Below are 23127 nucleotides of genomic sequence, written 5' to 3'. Positions count from 1 at the left end.
TGTTTTGGGGTTTGCTTAACATTTGTGGTGATTTTTCAGAGCATTTAAGCAGCATAGTCAAAATTTCAAACAATTGAGAAGGTGGGGTGGTTAGCATAAGAAAACATTATCAGGTTGGAGGTCATTACAATTACTTGCCTGCATTGTAAATACATTGCCAAATATTAGCACAATTCTGTTCTAGTTTCTACTATCATGTACTTCATTTGGCCAGAAAAACTGAACAGATTTATTTCATGATTTTCAATCTAGTGCAAAATCAACCACATGTTTATGAAAATCTGCTACTACATTATAAAAACAGTTTATTAATGTTAGCTTTCTTTTTCTCTACCATCTTTAAAGAAATCCCATTGTGAATAAACTCACAACATTGCAGAAAGTTGCTTACATTTAAATACAAATTCTGTTGTGTTTTGTTTTTTATTAATAAAAAGATTTCTAAATACAAGCCACAGTCCCACCAATTTTCTTTTCAACAAGTCACTTGGTAAAAGCCAACTATGAAAAATCCTATCCAAAATTTACATGCCAATATTGATCTCATTATATAATAGAATAGTATATAAGTACTGCAGAAAAGCTGATCATGTGCAGATGACTGAATTCAGTAGATTTGCAACTGAATTCTTTGAAAAAAAAACATTTTTTCAGTATGTTCACAGAATACTCACTGAGATCAATAGATGGAAACAAAAAGCTCTATAAAATCTAGTTATACTGGAAAATGACACCACTTATATTAATTTTAAAACAGATTTGCTCTACTCAGTACTAAATCCTGAAATAGACAGATTTAAACTGATTTAAAGTTAAATTAAATGAATAAAAGCACAGTGTAAATTCAAGTAAGTGTGTTCATGCTAGCAATGCATTTTAATTTAATTAGATTTATTTAAAATCAGTTTTCAGTGGAACTTTGTGCAGCAGACAAGGCCTATGACTCCTTGCTGTCTTTTCTTTAGTTGAACATAACTGAGGGAGAAATTCTTCTAGTTAAACCAGGAGTCAAAAGTTTGGCAGAGTTCAGTCTCTGTTCAGTATATCTACAAATATTTATATTGACTGTAAGATGACAAGCTTCCCAGCATCTCCTGGTCCTGGCTCACTCAATATCCTTAAAAGAGGGGACATTTAGCTTTTCAGTCCAGAGGCCTTTTGATAGCACAGTGCTTATTGTGAAATGTGTTGTTTGGGTTAGCTGAATGTCTCTGTCACTTATTTCCCAGAGAGGATTTGAAAGTTATATATGTTTAGCAACTACTGTATGCTAAAGACAAATGGATTTCCACATGGTCTCAAAATCTGCTGGGAAACTGTCTCTCTCTAATACTTGAAAAAATGCAGAACAAAAAAAAAAAAAAAAAAAAGAAAAAAAAAAGAAACAGATAAGAAAGCTTTTGTGTTTTGGAAAAGAAATGTGCAGGGGGAGATATATTTGTGGTTTTTTTTCTGCCAAAATCTTTTTTCTCTGTTCTTCCCTTATGAAGTTTTTCCCACCACCACCATCAGTATAAAATACTACCAAGTTAGAAAAATAGCAGCTCCTACTCACTTTGCATAGATATAGCTGATTATACAAGGCCTTTTAGCTTTAAAAAATTAAAATTAAAAAAAATAATTAGGTTGTGCATGGGATCTTGAGACAAGCAGGTAAAAGACTGTGTGAGTGGGTCCACGTGCTGGAACTACTCAAACAGCAGCTTAAAAACTAAGGCCTCAGCACACAACGAGCTGAGCTGTAGGTAAAAACACAAGGGACTTAGTTCTTGACTTAGCTTCCAGAGTGCAAGTCCAAAAACAAATGTAGAGATTGTAACTAGCCACTTAATTTAGTAAAGCATCATGTCAGACTGTATTAGGGGGAGTATGGGCATTTAAATATTCATAGCTACAGACAGTGCCTGCTTACTACTACCACCCAAACCTGAACTCATCTAAACTCACTTGGTATTTGTATTCAGAACTGTGCATTTCCCCACATGATTAGTAGTAAGTGTGGAAATGTCTCGGTGCAAACAAGCAGCTGCCTGAAAGCACCTGCTCTTACATATATATCAACAACACTGTGAGGCAAACACAGGGCATTGCACCACGGCCATGGAAGAGTGACATCCTACAGACACGATTTGGTATCCTTCTTCATATAGAAGACTGCCTTTGGCAGAAATATGGGAGACAATCAGTTCTCACCATGGGGAATCTGAACCCTCACCTGCTATCACAGAGATAATCAGGGAGCTGGGAGCAAACACCCTCATGTTGAGGATACTCAACTGCATTGTCAGCAAAGCAGGACACACACACACAAGCAACACATAGCCAGCTGTAAAGAGACTACACATCTGTGAATTGTTGCATTATATACTAAAGGTCACTACTGGTCATTTTATATAAATTTCCCAAAACTACTATTAGTGCACCCCCACCCCCCTTCTCTTGGATGTCTCCATCCTGATCCCTGAGGCAGGTTTTTCACTAACTAGGAGAAGCAAACAACCTATGTTCACTGACAAGCACACAATCCTTCGAGGATTCATTTTCCCCGTGCCCTTGGAATTCTCCCTAAAATCCTCCTCAGTGTAGCGGCTACGCAATGCAAGCAACTCTGCAACAGTGCATGCTGACCTGAGGGCTGCATAAACTTCAGCAGCAGAAAATGCCAGGCACAGGAACTTATCTGAGAGCTCCCCCTCTCCAGAGAGACCTGTAAGATGCCCCTACCTCTAGTCATGCAGTATTTTCTCACCCACAGGTAGACACCTAATAGAGGAAAAGGCCAAATTTTACCTAATAACTGAACAATTGATAACATTCAATCCCTCTATACAAAGTCTATGTCACCACAGGCATCCACATTTGCATGACATCCCTCATATCTGTAGTCCTCATACACACACGAATGTGTGTAGATGTACACAGAGAGAAGGAACAAAGATGGATTTGCTATCTTGATGTCTAATTACACTAATTACTAGTATATTCAGAATGGGAATGATTCAGATATCCTTGCATTTTCTAAATTATTATCTGAGCCTGTAGGAATCTTTGCCATTAAAAAAGAAAACAAAAGTGTTAGGCTTTTGTAGAATCCATCTTCCCTGGCATTATATCCAACCAGAAGCAAAGAATGTCATTTCTCAAAACTACACCAGTGCAAGCAATTTAAATCCAAATAAGCATTTCAAACAAACTTCCATAGGAATAAACTGGGAGAAACAAGTAAATTGTGCACTAAAATAAATACCTCGTGAACTTGCTTATAACTGAAAAAACAGGGAATTGCATGTTCTCTGGATAGATCACTGCAGAGCAATTTCCAAGGAAAATTCACAAAATACTAAGCTGGCTCTTGCAGTTCAAATGCAATGACATCATGAGTTTCTTGCAAATGTATGCCAAAAAAACTAATACAAACTGGAAAGAAGAGAGGAAAGCTCCTATGAGACCATTTTTATAAAAGCTTCATTCAGGGCCTCCACCCTCATGTACTGTACCAGCCACCTTAGCTTTTCCACTCTGCCTGGTCCAAGAAAGCACTGACTAGTATATGAGAAATGCTGGCTTAAAATGTTTGGGAATGGACAGTGAAAACAATAAATGTTTTAATAATCAGACACAGATTATCAGATGACCTTTTAGTCAAAATAAGGTACAGAGATGTAGGTGTAACAGACTACAGAATGAGTGAACTAAAGCAATATGGATGGAAAAATACATGAAAAGATATATATCTGATTGCTCAGTACCTCCGAGAATCAGGCACTTTGTAATGGTTAAGGGTAGTCAGGTTATTAAAACATACCATTGGTATCTGGAGATATAGATTTTACCCTAATCCCAGTTTAGAAAATAGAAGGTTCTGACACTTACAACCAGGGTTTTGAGCAAAGGTACTTCTTCCATTTGCTCATGTATTGGGAAAGAAAAGCATTTAACCCCTCAAGCTTCAGCATTCCCATTTTTAAAAATACTAGCCCATTTCTTCTGCCACAAGCCTATTGGGAACCATAGTAAACTGTGGCCAGTCACTAGCAGTGTTCCCCAGAGTTCAGTTATAGGGCCAGATCTGTTTAATATCAACGATCTGAATGCAGGAATTGAATGCATCCTTAGCAAGCTTGCTGATGGTACTAAACTGGGAGGTGCTGTTGACTCTCTCGACAAGGATGAGGCCTTGCAGAGTGATCTAGATACCTTTGAGAATTGGACAATAATCGATGTATGAATTTCCACAAAGGAAAATGCCGGGTTCTGCACCTGGGACAGAGCAATGCCAAACACAGTACAGCGTGGGAGATGTGTGACTGGGAAGTATCTCAGCAGAAAGGGCCCTGGGGGTGCTGGTGGCTGAAGGCTCAGCATGAGGCAGCAGTGTGCCCTGGCAGCCAAGAGGACAAACCGCGTTTTGGGGTACATTAAACACAGCGTGGCCAGATGGTCAAAAGAGGCAATTCTCCTACTACATTTAGTGTTGGTGTGGCCTCACCTTGAGTATTTGTGCAGCTCTGGGCTTCACAATATAAAAAGGTTGTTAAGGTCCTTGAAAGTGTCCAGAGGAGGGCAACAAAGCTGGTAAAGGGGCTGGAAGACATGTCCTGCGAGGAGAGGCTGAGGACATTTGGGATGTCTAGTTTGGAGAAGAGGAGGCTGAGAGGTGACCCCACTGCTCCCTGCAGCTTCCTGAGAAGGGGAGGCAGAGGGAGATGCCAGCCTCTGCTCCCTGGTGATTGGTGTCAGGACGTGTGGGAACAGCACAGAGCTGCGCCAGGGGAGGATCACACTGGACATTAGGAAAAGTGGTTTTGTTGTGGGGGTGGTCAGACACTGGAACAGGCTTCATAGAAAGGTGGTTGGTGCCCCACGCCTGTCAGTGTTCAGGGAACATTTGGACAATGCCCTCTCAATAGAACAGAATCATAGAATCTTTTAGGTTGGAAAGGACATTTAAGATCACCAAGTCCAACCATTCACTTATCACTATAGGTCCACCACTAAACTATGTCCCTGTGCTTTAACTTTTGTTTAGCCCTGAAGTGACCAAGCAGTTGGCCTAGATGACCCTTTTAGGTCCCTTTAAACTGAACTATTCCATTCCCCTCCTTTTTTTTCATAAAAATACTGTAAGCTACAACTTTCTATATATACACTCATTATTTTGTAAATATTTCTTTAAATAACCCCCTGCTTTCCAAGTACCATTCACATGCAGTTCATGTTTGTTTTTTTTTCCCTATATTGTGACTTTATGGCAAGGACCCACCCCTACAAATGGAGAATATGCTTGTACTTACATCCCAGTTAAAAATAAAATCACCGAAGTTGGTATTACTTATGTGCTCTTCCAGAAAACGAGTGGTGATCTCTCTGCACTTGGCACTGTACCTACAACACAACATGGTCAACATATATAGCAAAAATTCTGGGAAAGGATTTTGTGTGTCTGACTTGCTTTCCTTCTCCTCCTTCCGTATTCCCAGCACTAGGCAGGACTCAGCTTCTTTGGGCTCTTTCCATCTGCTGTCATTTTCATCTCCCATTCACCTACTGTCACAAACCCACTTACTGAATGGCAGCAGCTAATAAAACTGTGTTCATGGCTTTATGACTTTTCATAAAACTACTTCATTTTGTGCCCTCTTTTGCCTTACTTTTGCTGTGTCTCTGTGTACACTCAATGTATTGAAAAACAAGCCTCCCTTGTGATCGTGTGAAATGGCATTTAAAAGTTTTGCAAAACTGATATTATTTCTAAAAAGGGTATTTCATTTCTCAAACATGCTGAAATTCATTAAAGTATTTTGTGCCATCTGTTTCCTCATTGCAAATAAATAATTCTTTCCATCATGACAACCGCTATGACAAGCTCCTAATATTTATGAGGATATAGCAACACTCGCAGGAACAGAAAAAGTGACATATGCATGAACAGCAAAGAGAATTAATTTCAGCTTAAGGTGAACTCGGAAGCAGTCACCAGAGCAATAATAAAGATGATATCCTTACGTGTAACCCAAGAATATCAAAATACAGCTCTTATATAAATGGATGTCTGTGTTCCCATATCCAGCAAAGACTCCCTGGGGACTTCAGTGAGCTTTGAGTCAGCCCCACCATTTCTTGAATGAATTCAAAGAGTTGTTCAATGACATCTTCATGAGATCGGCCGCTCTGCCAGCACAGCTGGATTTCCGGCAAGGTTGGCTGGTTTTAAGTGGAAACTGTCAGTATCTGCCAAATGGTGGCCAGACACCAGAGCAGACTCAGCCAATTAGCGGAATACCCCGTCCGGTGGCTGGAGGTGGGCTGTGCCTGTGCCTGTGTGCACGCTCCACCTGTGTGCGGCCACATCTGAAGGCTGCGGTGGTACCCGTACAGGCAGCCTGTCCTCCCAGGTGAGCTAGAAGGGAGTTTCCTTCGAGCTGGGCCAGCAGAAGCCGTGTTCAGTTTCCCACAGCCGAAAGTCCCCGCATGCGTATTTTACATACAGACCTGTAGGAGTTGGAGCAGCTTGTTCGCTGCCAGCCAGCTAGCTCTGAAACACAGGTTATTAGTTCCAGATGCTGCTTCAGTATGTTTCCTCCTATGGAAAGTGTGCAGAAGTCACTTCTTTCAGTTTCACAGGACTCCCCAGCAATGGAAAATGCATCAAGAGTCAGTGTGGATTTGTCATCCCACCCTCAGCATCAAGCAGGCTGCAGCGTCAGCTAAGACATCTGCGGAAAGATTTCTCCATGATCCAAAGGGACCTGTGTTACACTCACTAATGGTGATGTGACGTACGAGGGCTGTCTCCTGATGGACCTTACAGCAAGAACCATAATCTCATGTTAAGGTCCTGTTCATTGACATAGCATGCCCAATACTTGCAGCAGGATTACCAACCCCATGGTGGTCCCATTCACACCCTAACGGGGACCTTGCTTTAGATAGGTGAGAAAAGTGCCTTGTGACAGAAACCAGAGGAATGGGAAAACTGCTTCAAAACTCACCATATGTGATCTGTCTCTGTGCATCCAAACTTTCTCCCCAAGGTTTTGCCCAACTTCACCAAACCAGTCTTTCACATTTCTTTGTTTTGTTTGAAGTTTGTTTCCCTTAAAAATCTCACTACAGAGTACAACATTCACTTGTAAATACAAAATGTTTTCTTCCTAGCACACAGTGATTGTGACCAGTGTACAACCTTGGTAGAAAACTTACCTTTGGGATATTCTGGAAGGGGAGGAAACCCAGCTTAAATTTCCCCTGACAAAAATGAAGGAAAAGGAAGTGATGGAGAAGCTTACCCTTCAGTTTTCAGACATATCAGAAAATGCAATTTCTCAGAGCCTGTAAATATTCCAGTGTAAAACATTTTAGGCTCGTGGAAAGGTAATTGTGCAAATATACAGGCCATGTGTAAACATTAAAGTATTTACAAGCTTCTCCAGGGATTTCAGTCAGACAGCTTATTGGCTCGTCTTCACTATTCTTGTCATTATTTTCCTGTATTCATGCTTCCATTGTATGTACTCTGTTCTGAGGACTGCAGTGCCTACCAACACCCTTGTAAGTGCAGGAGGTCAGCAGCAAGCTATTAGTTGGCCCCCAGCCCTTCCTACCAAAGAAGAGTGCTGCTGGCCGGGTCTCCACAAGCCCTCCTCTCAGCCAGCTTCACGCTTACTTGACATCGCTGCTCCATGTAAGCCTGCAACTCCTAACCTTGAGAGTACAGCACCAGCTACAGCTCTCATCCTGGACATTTTAGGAAAGGGAATGGCTAAGGGTGGGAAAGGTTTATTTTAGGTTGGAGGAAGGGTTGTATCTGATGGTATTTACTGTAGCATGGGAAGAGTTTTTTTTTATTTATTTATTTGTTCAGACTCCACTCTAAAAATAAACAGTAAGGCAAACAGAATATTGGGCGTCTTTATATGGTTTTAACAATCTAAATAAATAAAGTCATTTTGATTCATGCCGTGCCTTTAGATAGTAGTTTCATTAAGTACTAAAAATTAGAGCAGGTTAAAAATCATCTTTTAGGGTTCACAAGGCCTTGCATTTAAGAACTGACAATACTTTACTAACACAGCGATGCTGAAAGCTACATGAGGAATGTAGGCACCATCTCTTTTTTAACTGAGAAAACTGAAAAATAAATTGTTTTGACCAAAGCAATACGAGGAAATGGGGCAGACCCAACAACAGAACTGCAAGTTCCCCTTGGTCTCCCACTTCTGTCCATATAGCCTTCATTTCTGCCTCATCTGAATCTTTATCAATATTAGTACTCTATTTACATATGACTTTTTCCCAAGAAACATTGTTCATATTTGGACACTGAACTCACTTCATAATAAATGTGAAACATGGGGTGAAATTTAACATTAAAAATTTCTGAGAAAACAGTGTCTCTGGTCTCTGAAGACACTGCCTTAATGGACTGAAATGACCCATTAGGTCATTTTTGTAGATCACTCACTGCCACTAAGAGCTGTTTCTCCCCCAAATCCTGTAAAGGAAGACAGTCAGATCTCCAGAAAACTACAGGCTAAAGGGCGTTGTTCATCACCATCTGTCAGAGAGCAAAAAGTACATCAGTAAGGTAAGTATCCAGGTTAATACACAGCTGCAATTCTACCCAGCTGTAAGTTCACCTCTTATTCACATTCACATTAAGACATCGTTCTTCACATAAATTCATGTACACCAGATTCATGTGAACCTTTTCTTAGGAATAGCTTTGGATAATTTGGAGCCCAGCACAGTCTGACAGCCAGAGCCCAGTGAAACAAGCTAATATTAACTTCTTTGCCGATTAACAGGACTGTGAAGGCAGACAGTCTGGACTTTTGCACGGATATCTGTGGGAGCTGGTGCAGGGCAAGAAGGCACAATAAGTCCTTTCACCATCCCACATGAGAACACCAAATCCACGTTAAAAATAAGGTGAGGCCATGCTGCTATTCTTCATAAAGCGCATAAAGTTACATCTGGCCCTGACATAGGATTTCTGTCAGGAGGCCAGTACTGCCTTGTCATGGCTTTGTACAGTTGCTTTCCAAGTAATGGAATCATACTAAACTCAAAGCCCAACAAAGGAGAACAGACAGAAAGGGATGAAAAAAATGGTTCCTTGCCATGTTTGTTTAAGCCTGACAGAGGGGCAACTTAAAGCCCACATATAATTTTAATAAATCTCACCCACATCTCAACACCTTCCCTCCATCATTTCTGCAGCAGCCAGGGTTCTCCCGAGACAAAGTGTGGCGTTGTTACAGCAGCTCCCTTTTCCTTTGTGCAGCCAGAACAGGATCCAGCTTCCACCGCAAGCACTCTACAAAAGATGGGCTGGGTGCCCCCTGATGCAAAGCCATTGCCAAGTCCACCCCCTAATGATGCCTCTCAGGATGAAAGCACTAAGCAGCCATGAGACACGCTGACTTTTCAAACAGGCGAGATGGGATGCACCACGTGCATCCTGGTAAATTGGCCCTGAATGAACACTCTTGTCAGCAAGATGAGCAAGGAAACTCTTAGTGTAGTAGTTGCTAGTCTAGGCCCAAAAAAAAAACATACACCCTGAGTCTGGTGATTTTCAAAATCCAAAGCCTCATCTAAAAAGTTTGCTAATTACCCCAATTTTTATAACAGGCCAAACCAGGACCTTGGATCCCAAATAACCCTCCAACTTGGGTTGGCTCAAATTCTGGATCCAATGTCTGTGGTGTGGGCTAACGGAAAACCAGCAAGGATAAAGGAAAAAAAAATCACCCTTGTTCCGTGGATCTTTAATATAGGGCCACCTCTGATGCACTTTAAAAAAATATATAATGAGACCACTATAATATATATTCCAGCCAAAATTCTTGGCTCCCAAAAACAGCTTTATATGGTATGCAATACAGAAACACCCAGGAGACGCTATAAGAACTTTGACAAGGCTAATATTAAGCTAGAACAAAACATAACTACTGGCACCAGCTCCACTCAGCTCTTAAGTAAACTTGTCCCATTAAAAAGTAGCCTCTAAGATATTTTCTCTCTGAAGTGTATAGTAGCTTATAAAAAGCAGGAAGAGTTGGCAAGACGTAGATGTGTTCAAGTACTCCTTACCCTCATTAAAAAACATTCCCTGGCAGCCAGCAGCTACGAGTGTTCCAGTGAACCAGATTTTGTAAGAGGGTGTTTACGGTGGTGTGAGACATAGCTAGAAATCATGGTGCACTGTAGCAGCGTGTACTAGACACAGCTGTGTTTGGAGCCTTATCAGCCAGGGCACAGAATATAACAGATCAATGAAGTATTAAGAAAACAAACCTCAAGCCTCTCTGCTCTGTAGGAAGAAAGGCATCCAGAGATGCCAGTGCCTAAGGAGGGGTTAGGTAGTGGAAAACCATGGAGGATCAAGGTCTCACTTCCACCAGTCTCACTTATAACGCTATTTACAGAGTTGTCTTCAAAGTAAGCAAGTACATAATTTAGCTTCTTAATATACCCACTTATTTCCACAAGAGTTAGGAGTTAAATTATTTTGTGGATCTGGGCCTTGACATCCCTTGATCACTTAAAAGCTATTTTTCCCTTCTCATTTAAGTGTCCAAGAAACCTTTTGCCTGGGGATGTTATCCAGCCCAGGAAGAGGAATGAACTAATGATCTAATACAGATCTTTTCATCCTTAACACCTATGAAGAAAAGAGAAGATCCGCACTTTCTCTCATACAGTATGAGTGCTAAATGCCTAAAAATACATGTTCTCTTGAATTTCACATTTTTCCTCCCTGCTACCAACTGGATACTGCTTTCCAAAGACTTTTCAGTTTCAGTTGAAGAAGGATAGCAATTTATGTGGCATTTCTATGGCTCTTAAGCAAGCTGTTAGTTATCCAAGCCTTTCACTCTGCATACACAAATACGATTTATCACCTGTTTATAAATACATGTTAGCTACCAGTTCCTACACAGCTGATCTCATTCCCTGTTATGATTTGGGGAATCCAGAAGTGCACAATTTATACATTTTGTGATCTCACAGAATAGTTAATTGAGGAAAGGCGATGCAGAACCTGCCCCATGTGCAACCGTGTCACCTATGCTTTGCCAGAGCAGGAATACTGTGATTGCGTACTCTCTGCCAAGTTGTTACAGACAGAAAAAGAGGACAATCTGTGCAAAATGATATCTGGGTATAGGCATGTGAAGAATAAAAATACCTCCAAAGTGCAGCAAATAAGTGGAACTTGAAAACAGCAGAGCCTCAGATAGTCAGGGTAGTCACCCTGCAATAAAAGACTAAAGAATAAGATGGGTGAGCTTCCACAACATCTTGTTAGCTGCAGGACCAGTCAGAGAGAAAACAAATGAGAAAACTTGCTCTGCATGGAAAAATCATGAAAAGAAAAGTCATGGCCTGCCACTTTTCTGTAGAATTTTGACTCAAGTTTCAGGGATGCTCAGAAATAATGAAGAAACAGACACATGGAAACATGTACACTTTTTTTTGTTGTGTTTGTTTGGTTGGTTTTTTGACAGTCATCTTAATCCGTGCATTTTTATGGCTAGGTAAAGTAACGGAAGCTTGCTTTTAGAATGCTTACAAAGGCTGTGTGTGAAACATCAGAATTTGTTTAAATTATGACATGACTTCAAGAGGTGCATTATTAATCCAGAGTTGCCTTGAGTCAGTATTTAGGATTTGGGGATGCCTAAACTCTATGACAGATCAAAGAATTGGTCCAAATTCTGGAGGTCTGAAGTGGCTGAATGGTGAAGCTTCATTTCTTTGAGGAGATAATAACGTAACAGAGCATCCAAGAATAGTGCCTGAGAGGCCAAGCAACGGGTTGATGCCATAGCCTATTCAGACTGTCTAAGAAGATTTAGACTAAAAATAGCAGCCTGGAAGGTGACCATCTATAAAGTTTTACCAAGTTGTGATACTATTTTTTTCGTTTTGTTTTAGAGTATCAGTATATTCTGTGACCACATTTATCCAGAAACTTTCTTTAATGTTCCTGGAGAGGAAAGGGAAAGGAGTGGGAGGGAAATTAGATTATTCTTATATAGATATATGTATAGATTGTTAGATAGATTTGTCCTTCAAGGGAATGGGACCTCACTCTGAACCAGGAAAATAGCTACAATTCTTTTCATGGACTTGTCATATAACTGGAACACCAAAGGGAACTTTATGACTTCTTCCCCTCCGTTTTATCTGCCATGTTACAAATAGAAGTCATCCCTAATATCACAGATTGTTTTCATTTCCTCCTACTACATTGCTGGCTTTTCCCCCTCATGTCAAATATAGTTAGAGTACAACCAGTGTTCAATGTGCTTGCTATAAACTTTCAGATATGGCTACATTTAGAAGTGTGAATAGAACAAGTCACCAATATTTTTATTGTTCTAACGGGTTATTTGAAAATATGAGTTTTCCTAGTAAATCCCAATACTGTGAGAAATGACAGCTAAAATGTCCTACAAATAGCTTTGGTCATGGACATATACTACCCAAATATCCTTTAAGGAAAATAAAAAGTCTTCCTGTGGTAAATAAATAAATTCATTTTTCCTTCTATTTTTTCACCACGTTTCCTATTTCATTCCTATGGAATACCTTAAAGAAACAGCATTTCTGCATTATTTTGTAAAAGACAGCAGTACAGTTCTAGCTACCTACAAGTAAGTGTAGACCCAGAACCTACATTTAGAAGAGAAAATTGTTCTTATTACTGGTTATAAATGGTTTAATTACTGATTATAAATGTTCATCAACAGACTGCAATTTCAGATACCAGCTCATATACAGGACAAATGGGGTTAATCTCACCTGACCTAATAAAAAGTAGGTTTTTTTTCCAGGCTACTCATTCAATATAAGTCAGTGGAGGCACTTCCAGAAGATAATTCATCCGACCTGCCTCAAATTGCTATCCTTGGATGGCATGACTCTCTGCCTGAAAACGTACTGAATATGCAGGAAGCCTAGTCCAGTCATCTACAAATTAGGTGAGGCGAACTTCACCATAAGGAATTCTATAAATTGTTGTTGTTCCTCTGCTCTATGGCATCTGCTCACAAGAAACAGTTGCAACTGTGTGAAAACCTCTGCTAGATTCTCTATTGGACCACTTGCTCTAATAAACAGCGTCTAACTAGACGGTTTAGGCATTATAGAGCACTTAATGCTCTCAGGACTCTGGTGAAAGTGGTAATTCAGATGCTACCAGAAACTCTAAGAGACAGGGGATCTCCATTGTTCTGTTCATACAGAATATTGCCCTGTGAGGTCCGTGGTCATGATCAGGGTCTCCTTTTACTCCTTTGTCCTTCCAAGCTCCACAGCACAGAGGACCCACACAGTCTCAGTGCAGAACACAACACAGAAAACTTACAGATCAGCAACAAAAGAGACCTCACCATTTTCTCCTGTGATGAACAATAGGTTCCACATCCAAGTAGGGAATGCATTTCAGCCTCAGGAGGGAGCTGTACAGGGACGCGTTAAAAAAGTCACCAACCATCTTGGCCACCATGACAGCCAGCATTATCAGCAGCAAGGACTGGACATCATTCGTGATCTCTACCTAAGGAGAAAAGAGAACAAAGGACTTGCCTTTTCTTTTTCGTTCTTACAGCTGGAGACAATAGCATGGGTTTTGAGTAGAGGGCAACCTACTTCTTTCACAGGGGAACAGGAAGCAATTCGGTCACCTTGCCTCGGTTAAAACTAGAAGAGCACTCCCTCTCCTTCCGAGGGATAGGTAATCAATCAACACTTCCACCAAAAAGCCTTGGCTGACGCAGTGACAGCTCCCCCTCCCGTTCCTATCATCTTGAAGCACTGCACTGGCATTAAAACTCACATCTGATTCCCATATTTCAGGTGTTTTGTGATAATTTTGCAGTATCAGAGCAGGGTAAGTAGAGATGGAGTAGCCAGATTGTTTTAAATAGCTTGGCATTTTGACAAATATTAAAAAATGCAAACAAATCCAAATATTTTTCTTTCTTGCTGAGCTCAGGAGATATAAAATTGTTTTCCCATACTGCTGCTTCAAGACAGAATGAACTCCTTGTACAAACATTGTCTTGAAAGATGCCAGAAAAGGGAACAAGAAGCTTTCAGCAGAAGTCAAGCCCAGGAGATCAAGCAGCAGGAACATCACACAGTTGCCACGCTGAACAGCATTCAGCAGTACAAGGCATGGTACAGGCATCCCTTTCCCTGTGATCACAAATCTATCAATCTATCTACAACACCTGCTGCAGGGAAACAGAGTGCATACAAGGTTCTGGTACCTAAAATATCTTACCCGAGTACACTTGCATTTTCTCCCTACACATTGAAGGTATGGTCAGGTGAGTGGCAAAGTATTTAGCATGTTTTAATACTATATCCCCCTTCAGTTATTTGGTTTTACCTCCACAGACAGACACAGCCACCATACTGTTAGCTCACTTCAATACAAAGGTAGACTGAGTTCACATATCCTGAAGACATTGAACAGCGATGGTGGCAGTGACTTCATGAAGCACGCCAATATAACCACCTTTGATCAAAGGATTCTGAGTGAATCATAGTGCTTGAAGTAAAGAGTAACATGAATGCACTTAATCTGTCTAAGCCCAGCTCACAACTAGGTCAAATATTTTTATTGGTGAAAATGACTGCACAGAAATATTCTTTTTATGCTACTTTAATACTGTTTTTTAATTATTAAAACTGCTATCCCCTTCCCATTATTCCCTCTATCATTTCATCTTATTAAAAAATAATAATAATTAGTTTATTCATTAACAATTATCCTGGAATAAAATATGCAAACTTTCCTCCTAACACTAAGAGGCTTTTGCCCAGAAACTTCTCTCCAATTCAGACAAAGTGAATTGCAGCACATTGCCATTTAATAGACCTCATTAGCTAGAGATTGTTAAGTACTCCAAGCATCCACATTCAACGAATGCCAATAAACACATTTCTGCCTGATAAGCTGTAGCACTTTTATCCAGGCTTTATACTTTCACCCTTGTGCCGTCTCAGTTCTGGGCTCACACTGATAACATCAGGGATGATTTAGGGTATATGCCAACAAGGGACTCGTGGCATGTTCAGCCGTGCAAGACAGGGTCATGCAACTGTCCTTCCTGCTTGGACATAGCTGAGGATTTCTAATAACAGCACAGCATTCTTTGAATGTCTTTTTAAACCTAGTGTTCAACTGTTTTATTTAAAAACACCAGGAACATGTCAGTTGAAAGGAAAACAGCAACTGTGGGATTTTAAGAATTGTTTCAGCGTATCTGCCACAACTCATTCACACAGATGGAGACTCCTTTATTGTGGATTCCTTTTAAGGTTATTTTTAAAGTATCTTGCTACGGGGAACTCTTCTGGAATAATACAAGCATTAAAAATTAATATAAAAGCACTCTAAAAAGCTATAAAAGCACTCTAAAACTCTAACTTTAAAAACTCTTGAAACTCATACTCTGAAAACATTCTCAAGTGATTGCTTTAACCTGCAAAGAAGTAATCTCCCCCAGAATACAGGGAGAAAGCATTCATTAAGTTGTGTGGATATTGTTACTACTGTTCCAAAAATCAGTGGAAACCCCCTGGGCATGGACAAGAACTGAGTACAGACTTGAGAACTCAAGCCATGTGCTCCTCCTTTCTTCTAGCCACAGGAAGCTAAGCATCCAGCAAATGAGACATCTTCCAAAAAGGACAAAAGAAGAGGTTACCAGCAAGGCCAGCCCAAGCAAAAGGCAAATGCAGGCAGACTACGGGAAGCAACAAGTGGACATTATTGCCAACTTTGTAGAGAGCACAGGAGCATGCCTGGTGCCATGAGAGCCTTAGCACTGCTTGCTCATCCCAGAAGCAGCAAACCTGACCACCTCCAGAACAGCAAGAACCAGAAAGCTGGCTTTCCAGGCTCCCCTCCTTGCTCTTTATTCCATTTTATCCTTTCCTCCTACCCTCCCATCCTCTAGTGGGAACAGTCAAGCTGGCCTGGCCCGCACCCTCTTCCTTTATTCTCTCAGATATTCAGCAACATTTTACATCTGCTATTGAGAAATTCTGTGGCTGGTGCTGATTTTCCCCAGCACTGCAGCCCTCCTGAGTGCTGGGATCTGTGGGGATGGCTCTTCTCTAGAACACAGCAAAGCAAACACTCAGAGCAAGTGCCTCTGGGTTCAGTGTCACACAAAACTTCCTCCAAGAGTTAATGCCTGCCAAGCAGAAATGCTGTTTATCTTTGGCAGGCTAGCATGGCTGAGGTCATTAAAGAAAGACATGTTAAAAGCATTTTGAGCAATATCTTCTATATGTAAGTAAATTGAAACTTTGGCCAAAACCGAGCAGCCACAGTTGTCCTGAACTCTCACTACAGATGGAAACAGGAGAGTCAATTTTTGTGATGTGAAATTTTCTTGGACATAGGTAATACTAGAGCACCACTTCAAAGCAAGTCTGCAGATGACTTAGAAATCAATTACACATTTGAAGCATGAGCATGAAGGACAGATAAAATCATTTTTAAAATGTCAAGAAAACTTTGCATGAAAATGTAACCCATCACGTGAGCTTAAGCTAAGATGGAGCTGTATACACTACTTATAGATCAAGTTATTTGTGATGCTAGTCTAAAGCAAAGTTTTTATAAAAGACGGATTTGATTCCACATCCAAGTATTTAGAGACCTAGAGAAAACCTTATTTGCTACTTACTGGGAGTTTTCAAGTTGTAGAATAGCATTTATTAGAAATAAAAGCATACAAAATACAAGAATATACTCCAGAGATCAAATCAGAAATGCTGGGGAAGGCAATTGGAACAAAGAATGAATCGCTCACAAAAATGCAGTCACTCACACAGTAGAAGTATGCCACTTAGCAGTGAAGGAAAATGAAGAATTCAACAAAACCTGTCAAAACCCTGTAGCTAAAAGCTAAAGCCACTAATGTCAAGGATGCTGGCAATGCAGCAGCAAAATTCTCCTTAGGGTATCTTGATAAAAATCAAGGAAGCACAAATTAATCCAAGAATCGCAATAGATTCAAGTTGTCTTATACAAACATAAGGACACACACAAATCCACACATGTGCATGCACACACGCATATACGTGCGTTTCATAAGGCTTTATTAGTAGTCTCCCTGTTTAGAGAAGGGCCATCTGCTCCCTGCTGAGAGAGACAAAGTGCAGAGCCTCGGGACTCGTCTGTATGAGGAAGTCAGCACACAGTGAACCTGGGTGTGAATTTACTGCATATTAGCTACTCTGCACTAACTGCCCATTCGGGTACTCTTGGCACACCTTAAGTGAAAAACAACATACTTCACCTTCAAAAAGGAGCAAGCCTAACTCACACAAAAGCACTCTCAGTAGGTACTAGAAGCACCCACCCAGGGAATTAGTGCCAAGTAACCAGCACGTTGTAAATTCACACTGGAGCTCCCTGCAAGCTGTTTCTGCCTTCAGACAGGCCCTGGTAAGCACAGAGCGGCCGCCAAGCAAGCCCAGCCGCAGCCCAGCACAATTAGGAACCCATGTGGTCCAGGGCTGGAAGATGATACAGCCTCTCCTTCAAAAATAGTTATCTGTTCAAACCAGTTCCTAAAAAATCTAAGGAGAGAACAAGTTATACAGAGTACTAAAGGGAAAGAGAAAATAAAGGTTGACAAAAACAGAGAAAGGAAGGGGGAAAGTTGGGGCAGCCGCCAAACACCTACAACTCTTCAGCAATTAAATGTGATGTTTCATTTATTGACATTCACTCCAAGCCTGCATTTTAGGGGCTGCTTTTTAGGATGCAATTTACTCTCTGTGTATATTGCCAGATTTTTTTTTCCCTTTTGATCTTCCGGGTGTAGCAGGCTGTGCCAAAAATTTCTTTGCCTAGGGCACCCATCTATGCAAAGCCAGCAGCGCTAATAGACGTTGGAAGCAGTCGGCGCTGACACTTCATACATCAGCAGCCTAGTAAATTGCACCTATTTTTTTCAATATTCTCTCTATATACAAAATATTGAAATATATCATTTGCACACACATGCGCACAGACCACAATTAATTTATTAGCACAGTTATTCAAAGCTCTTTAAATATCTTCTTTGTCACCGGAGGCACTTTTCAACAACCCCCACGGTCCTGAGTTTCTCAGGCCTCCACATCATTATAATCTGTTAGCCACCTTCATGTTAGCTCTGTTTTATTATATAACACATAATTATGCATTTCATTAACAGCATCACCAGGCACAGTACATCAAAGAGAGAAAGGCAGCTGCCCAGGAAATTCAAAAAGATGCAGTTTACTTAAAGCTCACTGTTAAAAACCCTCCCCCCTTTTCAATCAAATGGTAGTTAATGTGTTTCAAACATTTTACTCCATCTCAGAGAACAGAAGCCAAAGAACCTCATTAGAAGCAAGGCTGCTGATACAGTAAATATTCCATGAACCCTTGGTATTTCCAATAATGTAAAAGAAATATCACTAGAGAGCTAAACGGTGCGACCCAATTTTCTTTCTTCTACCAAAAAAAACACTTAGCAAGAGAGCTGTCTTGCTATTTGCAGCCTACAATGACAAAAAGAAGAAGAAAACAAAACACAAAAAAAAGTATGACTGCAAAATGAATTAAAATGTGTTCAAACAGAAAAGCTACCTGACAAACTGAACAAATGAAAGAAAAAATCTACTTCCTTCCCATGATATAACGATCAGCAGCCTGGGTAGAAGCAAACTCTCCAAAAGAAATATTTTGTCATTCTTCACAAGCTTACACACACCTAGCTGAAAGCACCGGAATTTGGAAAATATTTGGGAAAAAAAAAGCAGCTGCTGGAGAAGACAACATGTCTGAGAGTGAGTAAAAAAAGAGGGGGCATGGGAAGGGACATGAAACCTTGGTCCTACAAACCAAATCCAATGGTTTTGAAGTTAAGGTTGTAGCTGGCACAAAACACCATTTCTGGGCACAGTTTCCTGGTCTCCATGTGACCAGATTTTGTGGAAGAGCAGACATTTCCCCAGGATGCAACCAGATGCAATCAGAACAACTCCCATTTGAATTTTTTGCTACTATTGATTCAACACACCAAGAAAAACATCATTTACAGTCAACAGAACGTTTCCAAAGAGTAGAGGGTTTGTAGCCAGCAGAAAACTTTTCGTCGTTTTTTTCTTGCTCAGAAGCAAATGCCAACAAGGTTGTAAACTGATGGCTTGACATGAAGAAGGGGAGGAGTTAACAGTTCCCTATTCACAGCAGTAGAAGAGTTGTTCAAGCAGCTTTCTTGAGAATAGGAGTTTATGGAAATAACGTCTCCCAGGATTAAGTTATTTGTATTATGACAGCCATTTGATAAACAATGCAGCTCTGCATTTCAATTTCTTTAGTCTCTGGATTATGATCTGCTGGCCCTTAGTAACCTGTGTGTTGAACACTTGAGTCACTTTCCTTCCCACTTAATAATGTCATAAAAACATTATGAATTGCAATGTTGTTATCATTGTCCACTATTTCCAGCTGGGGTTATGCCAAAAGAGGCACCTTCCTCAGTATTGATCCAGCTGAATACTCCCTCCCTGAACTTCCATTAATCTCTCCTTTTAAAACTAAGTGTAAAAGCTTCCTTTCCCGTGCACTTCACCTTTCAAGAAATCCTTTATAGTTCTAGGACTACATCCATTAACTCAATTCACTTTACTGTATCGCCTTATCACTCATCGCCATCGCTGCTGGAAATTTTTGGAGAAGTGGGATGCTGCAATACAGTAAACATAACTCTCTTTAAAAGTCCTGTTAGCCCTGAGAAGTTATGCACTCAAGTTCCTCACTGCTGAAAATGATTATTTCTTGCAGCCTCAGGCACACGAAGCCGTGCATCATGCTCTACAAAGGACGACACACCCAGGGTAGGTTCACTGTAAGGACTTCCTGCCAAATCCCCAGTGCCAGGAGAATTGCACAATTAGCAGGATTCTTGCTCGTATTCGTAACTCTGTTAACTATTCCAGGCCATTATAACGAGTAGGTAGCTTCTAGCGCCCTAGAGCTTAATTACTGCCAAGGCAGAGCACAAAATACTGTCTTAGCACGAGGTGCATATTTTTTTCTCTTTAAGCAAAATAGTCCTAATTAATCACACTCATCCACTGCTTCTTAATTCACTTTAATTCATAATGTTCAGTGAGATCAAGCCTCATTTTTCTCTGATGTGTATTTTAATACTTGCATGAATTTCTCTGAAGCCAACCAGTATTTTGTTGATGACTTCCTTGTTTATGGAGAGAACAACTTTTCCTAATTCCAAAACCAAGCACAGCAGTAGGAGATTACTAAAGAGAACTTAGAAATACCCAGAAAAGCTAAGTAATCCCTGGAAACATATCAAAATCCTTTGAGTCTCAGTCCTTGGGAATTTGGACAGAAGAGGCTATGCAAAGTGGAAATGTTTGATTTCTTGTTTCAGTCCCTCAAGGCCTATAAATACACCTGTTTTGACAGGCTGTGGCGAGGGATGCAGTGATATAGGAAATACTATAGGTGATAGCAGCAACTCTTGCCAAGATCCCCTGGAAAGATATCTACCTGTGATTTTTTTTAATCTGTCTCTTTATCTTGGATGTATAGTAGACACCAAACCCTGAAAGGAGCTTTCAAAGCTCTAAATCCAAGGAAGACAGCACCAGTGCATGTTGTGTCAAGTGAACTTCTCATTAATAAGTACAGCAGTATTTTGTATGTGTCCTGCTGAATATGCCTTAGCATTCAGCAGGCTCACATGTTAAATCTAATCAAAACAAGCACTGCACTGTATAATAACCCATTTAAACAACCTTGTACTTTTTTAACCCACCATATAGCAGAATTCTTTGAATTATTATTCATGAGCATTTTTGTGAAATAACAAAGGGAACTGCAATGAATCTCTGTTATGTTTAAGCAATGCTAAAACCAACAACTCCAGAGTGCCATAACTCTCATGGCCCCAGCTCCCAAGGTTTAGAAAAGGCTGAAGAAGGAGCCCCATGACTACAGGCAGCTGAAGAGCAGACAGTGGATTTACGAGGTCTCTGTGGATCTTCCTCACTGGTTGATAAACGCTGTATGCCACAGGCTGTGAACTTCATTTCAGCTTTAACAGCAGTAGGAGATTAGACCTTAAATAACAGCAGAAAGCTTACAAAAGCTTGCTGTTCTCAGATCTAGCATAGGTGATCATTCACTGAGCCTCTAGTTTCTTAAAGAAGTACATTACGAAATCTGAGGTCCTGAAACGGTTCCCCATCCCCTTCTCTGTGAGAGTAGTTTCACTTATTTCATTTTCCAGACAGGCTACTGCTGAAAAATACACAGTGCTTTTCCTTTAGTTGGAATACATTCAACAGAAAATAATAGGACTTAATGTATACAATAGCTTGTTGATTATGCATTGTTACTCCAATATATAAACGGTTGGGTTTAACTTTTTGGGTTTAAAATGAACAGAACACTACTGTACATCTCCCTTTCTTTGTTAAAATGTGACCGCTTACTGTCAGATTAGGAAACACCTTTAAACTCACCATTCAGACTCACTGGGCTCCTCCTGACAGGTAGAATAAGCAGAGCCAATGCTTACCCTGTTATGAATAACTATAGCCTTAGAGATTTTGAGAAATTGTTTTGACTAGGGCTTAAACTCTTCATTAAAAAAAAAAAAAATCAGACAGCTTAGTAACAGAAAATTAGGCCTTGTCAAAACAGCTTCTGTGAACCATCTCAGGTGTAATCAAAAACGTTAAGTGAGCCCTAAAGTATTTAAGTGTGAGGGGCTGATGCGTTGAACAGTCTAGCACTGGGAAGAACCTGCCAACTGAGTTTCCAGATAATTAGGCATTTCCTTTGCCTGCTTTGAAGGAAACATGATATGAACAATCTTAAAAACTACATTTGTCTCCACTTTTCCAAAAGACTTTTCTTTTCCCAACAAAACGAGGTGGAAAAATCAACCATGTGGCACTCTCCTAGGGAATTAAAATGAAGAATCTAGCCATGTGGATGGTACTGAGCAAAACTAAATTTGAAGTTAAGTAACCTTGCTGGAGTGATTGTACTGAACTGTTTTTAAGCATTTATAATGCTGTGTTGGTGTAGAAGAGAGAAGAACTTGAACCTCACTGTAGAGGGAGCACATCCCATTTCCTGCCCTTTTCATAGGAACTCTACAGTACACATCATATTGACCAACGGGGAAAAAAAATGCTTCCTGGTAAGGAAAGCACCTAAGTATGTACTCATTCTAAAGTAAGCGTGACAATCTTGTCTCATCTGCACCAACATCACAGGACAGATGCTGACATGACCTGTTTCCCGGAGCCGTCATTACTCCCACACAGAAATGGCTCTCCCCATAGGCAGCCATGTGCTCCATATCGTTTTCTCTCCAGAGCACCAGGCTGTGGTTGCCCCAGGAGTCCAATGTCCCTTTCACGCCCTTCTGTCTTGAGCAAGTCAGAGGGAGGCACGGCCAGAGGTCTCCCAGGGTCTGTGCTGCCAAAGGAGGTATTTGTCAGTTCTTTCCCTTCTCTTTGTCTGTTCCCTCTCCAGTACTGCATACACCCTGCTAAACAAAGAGGAGAAAGGGAAAAATACGACTTGAGCCTTTCAAATAAATTCTCTTTTCTTTGAACAAAGGTCAGAGTAAGGAAGAACATAAGGTGGGAGTGGTATAACGAGAGTAGCCTGAGGTCGGTCTTCATGATATATGACCTGAATCACCAGACAACTCCACCGTCGCTCTCTCTACCACCGTGCAACTTTTTCCCCTCTAAAGCCTGCCATTCTGGAATTTGCACCAGAGGCTACAGAAGTCACCAGTGGACAACAACCTGACAGTTTGGGTGGTTTTCTGTTTCTTTTAGAGATGCCAGAAAGCAGCTCAGGTCTGGCTCTACAGGCTGGCCTGAGACACGTCCTCATGCACTCAAGAGTTCTTTCATTATCACTCTTTCATATCTCAAAATGAGAGAATATCTACCTTTAGGACATGTCCCATTGGCTACCATTTGTGCTTCTGTTTTGTACTATGCTTCTCCTTTTCCACATGCTTTCACGGCTTTTTCCCTCTGTGCCTGCCTCTA

At 40.7% G+C, this 23127-nt stretch overlaps 1 protein-coding gene across 1 annotated transcript in view; it reads right to left on the bottom strand.

Moving 5' to 3' along the window:
* LOC121066642 (chloride channel protein C-like) overlaps positions 1-23127 on the bottom strand; it is a 78380-nt gene that overhangs the window by 20783 nt on the left and 34470 nt on the right. The window contains exon 12 of the mRNA XM_040550354.1: positions 13407-13573. Coding sequence (XP_040406288.1) covers positions 13407-13573 — 167 coding nt within the window. The remainder of the gene's footprint in view (positions 1-13406; positions 13574-23127) is intronic.

The sequence above is a fragment of the Cygnus olor genome, chromosome 2 (assembly GCF_009769625.2).
Source record: "Cygnus olor isolate bCygOlo1 chromosome 2, bCygOlo1.pri.v2, whole genome shotgun sequence".
NCBI lineage: Eukaryota > Metazoa > Chordata > Aves > Anseriformes > Anatidae > Cygnus > Cygnus olor.
This window is presented reverse-complemented; position numbering and strand designations above follow the sequence as displayed.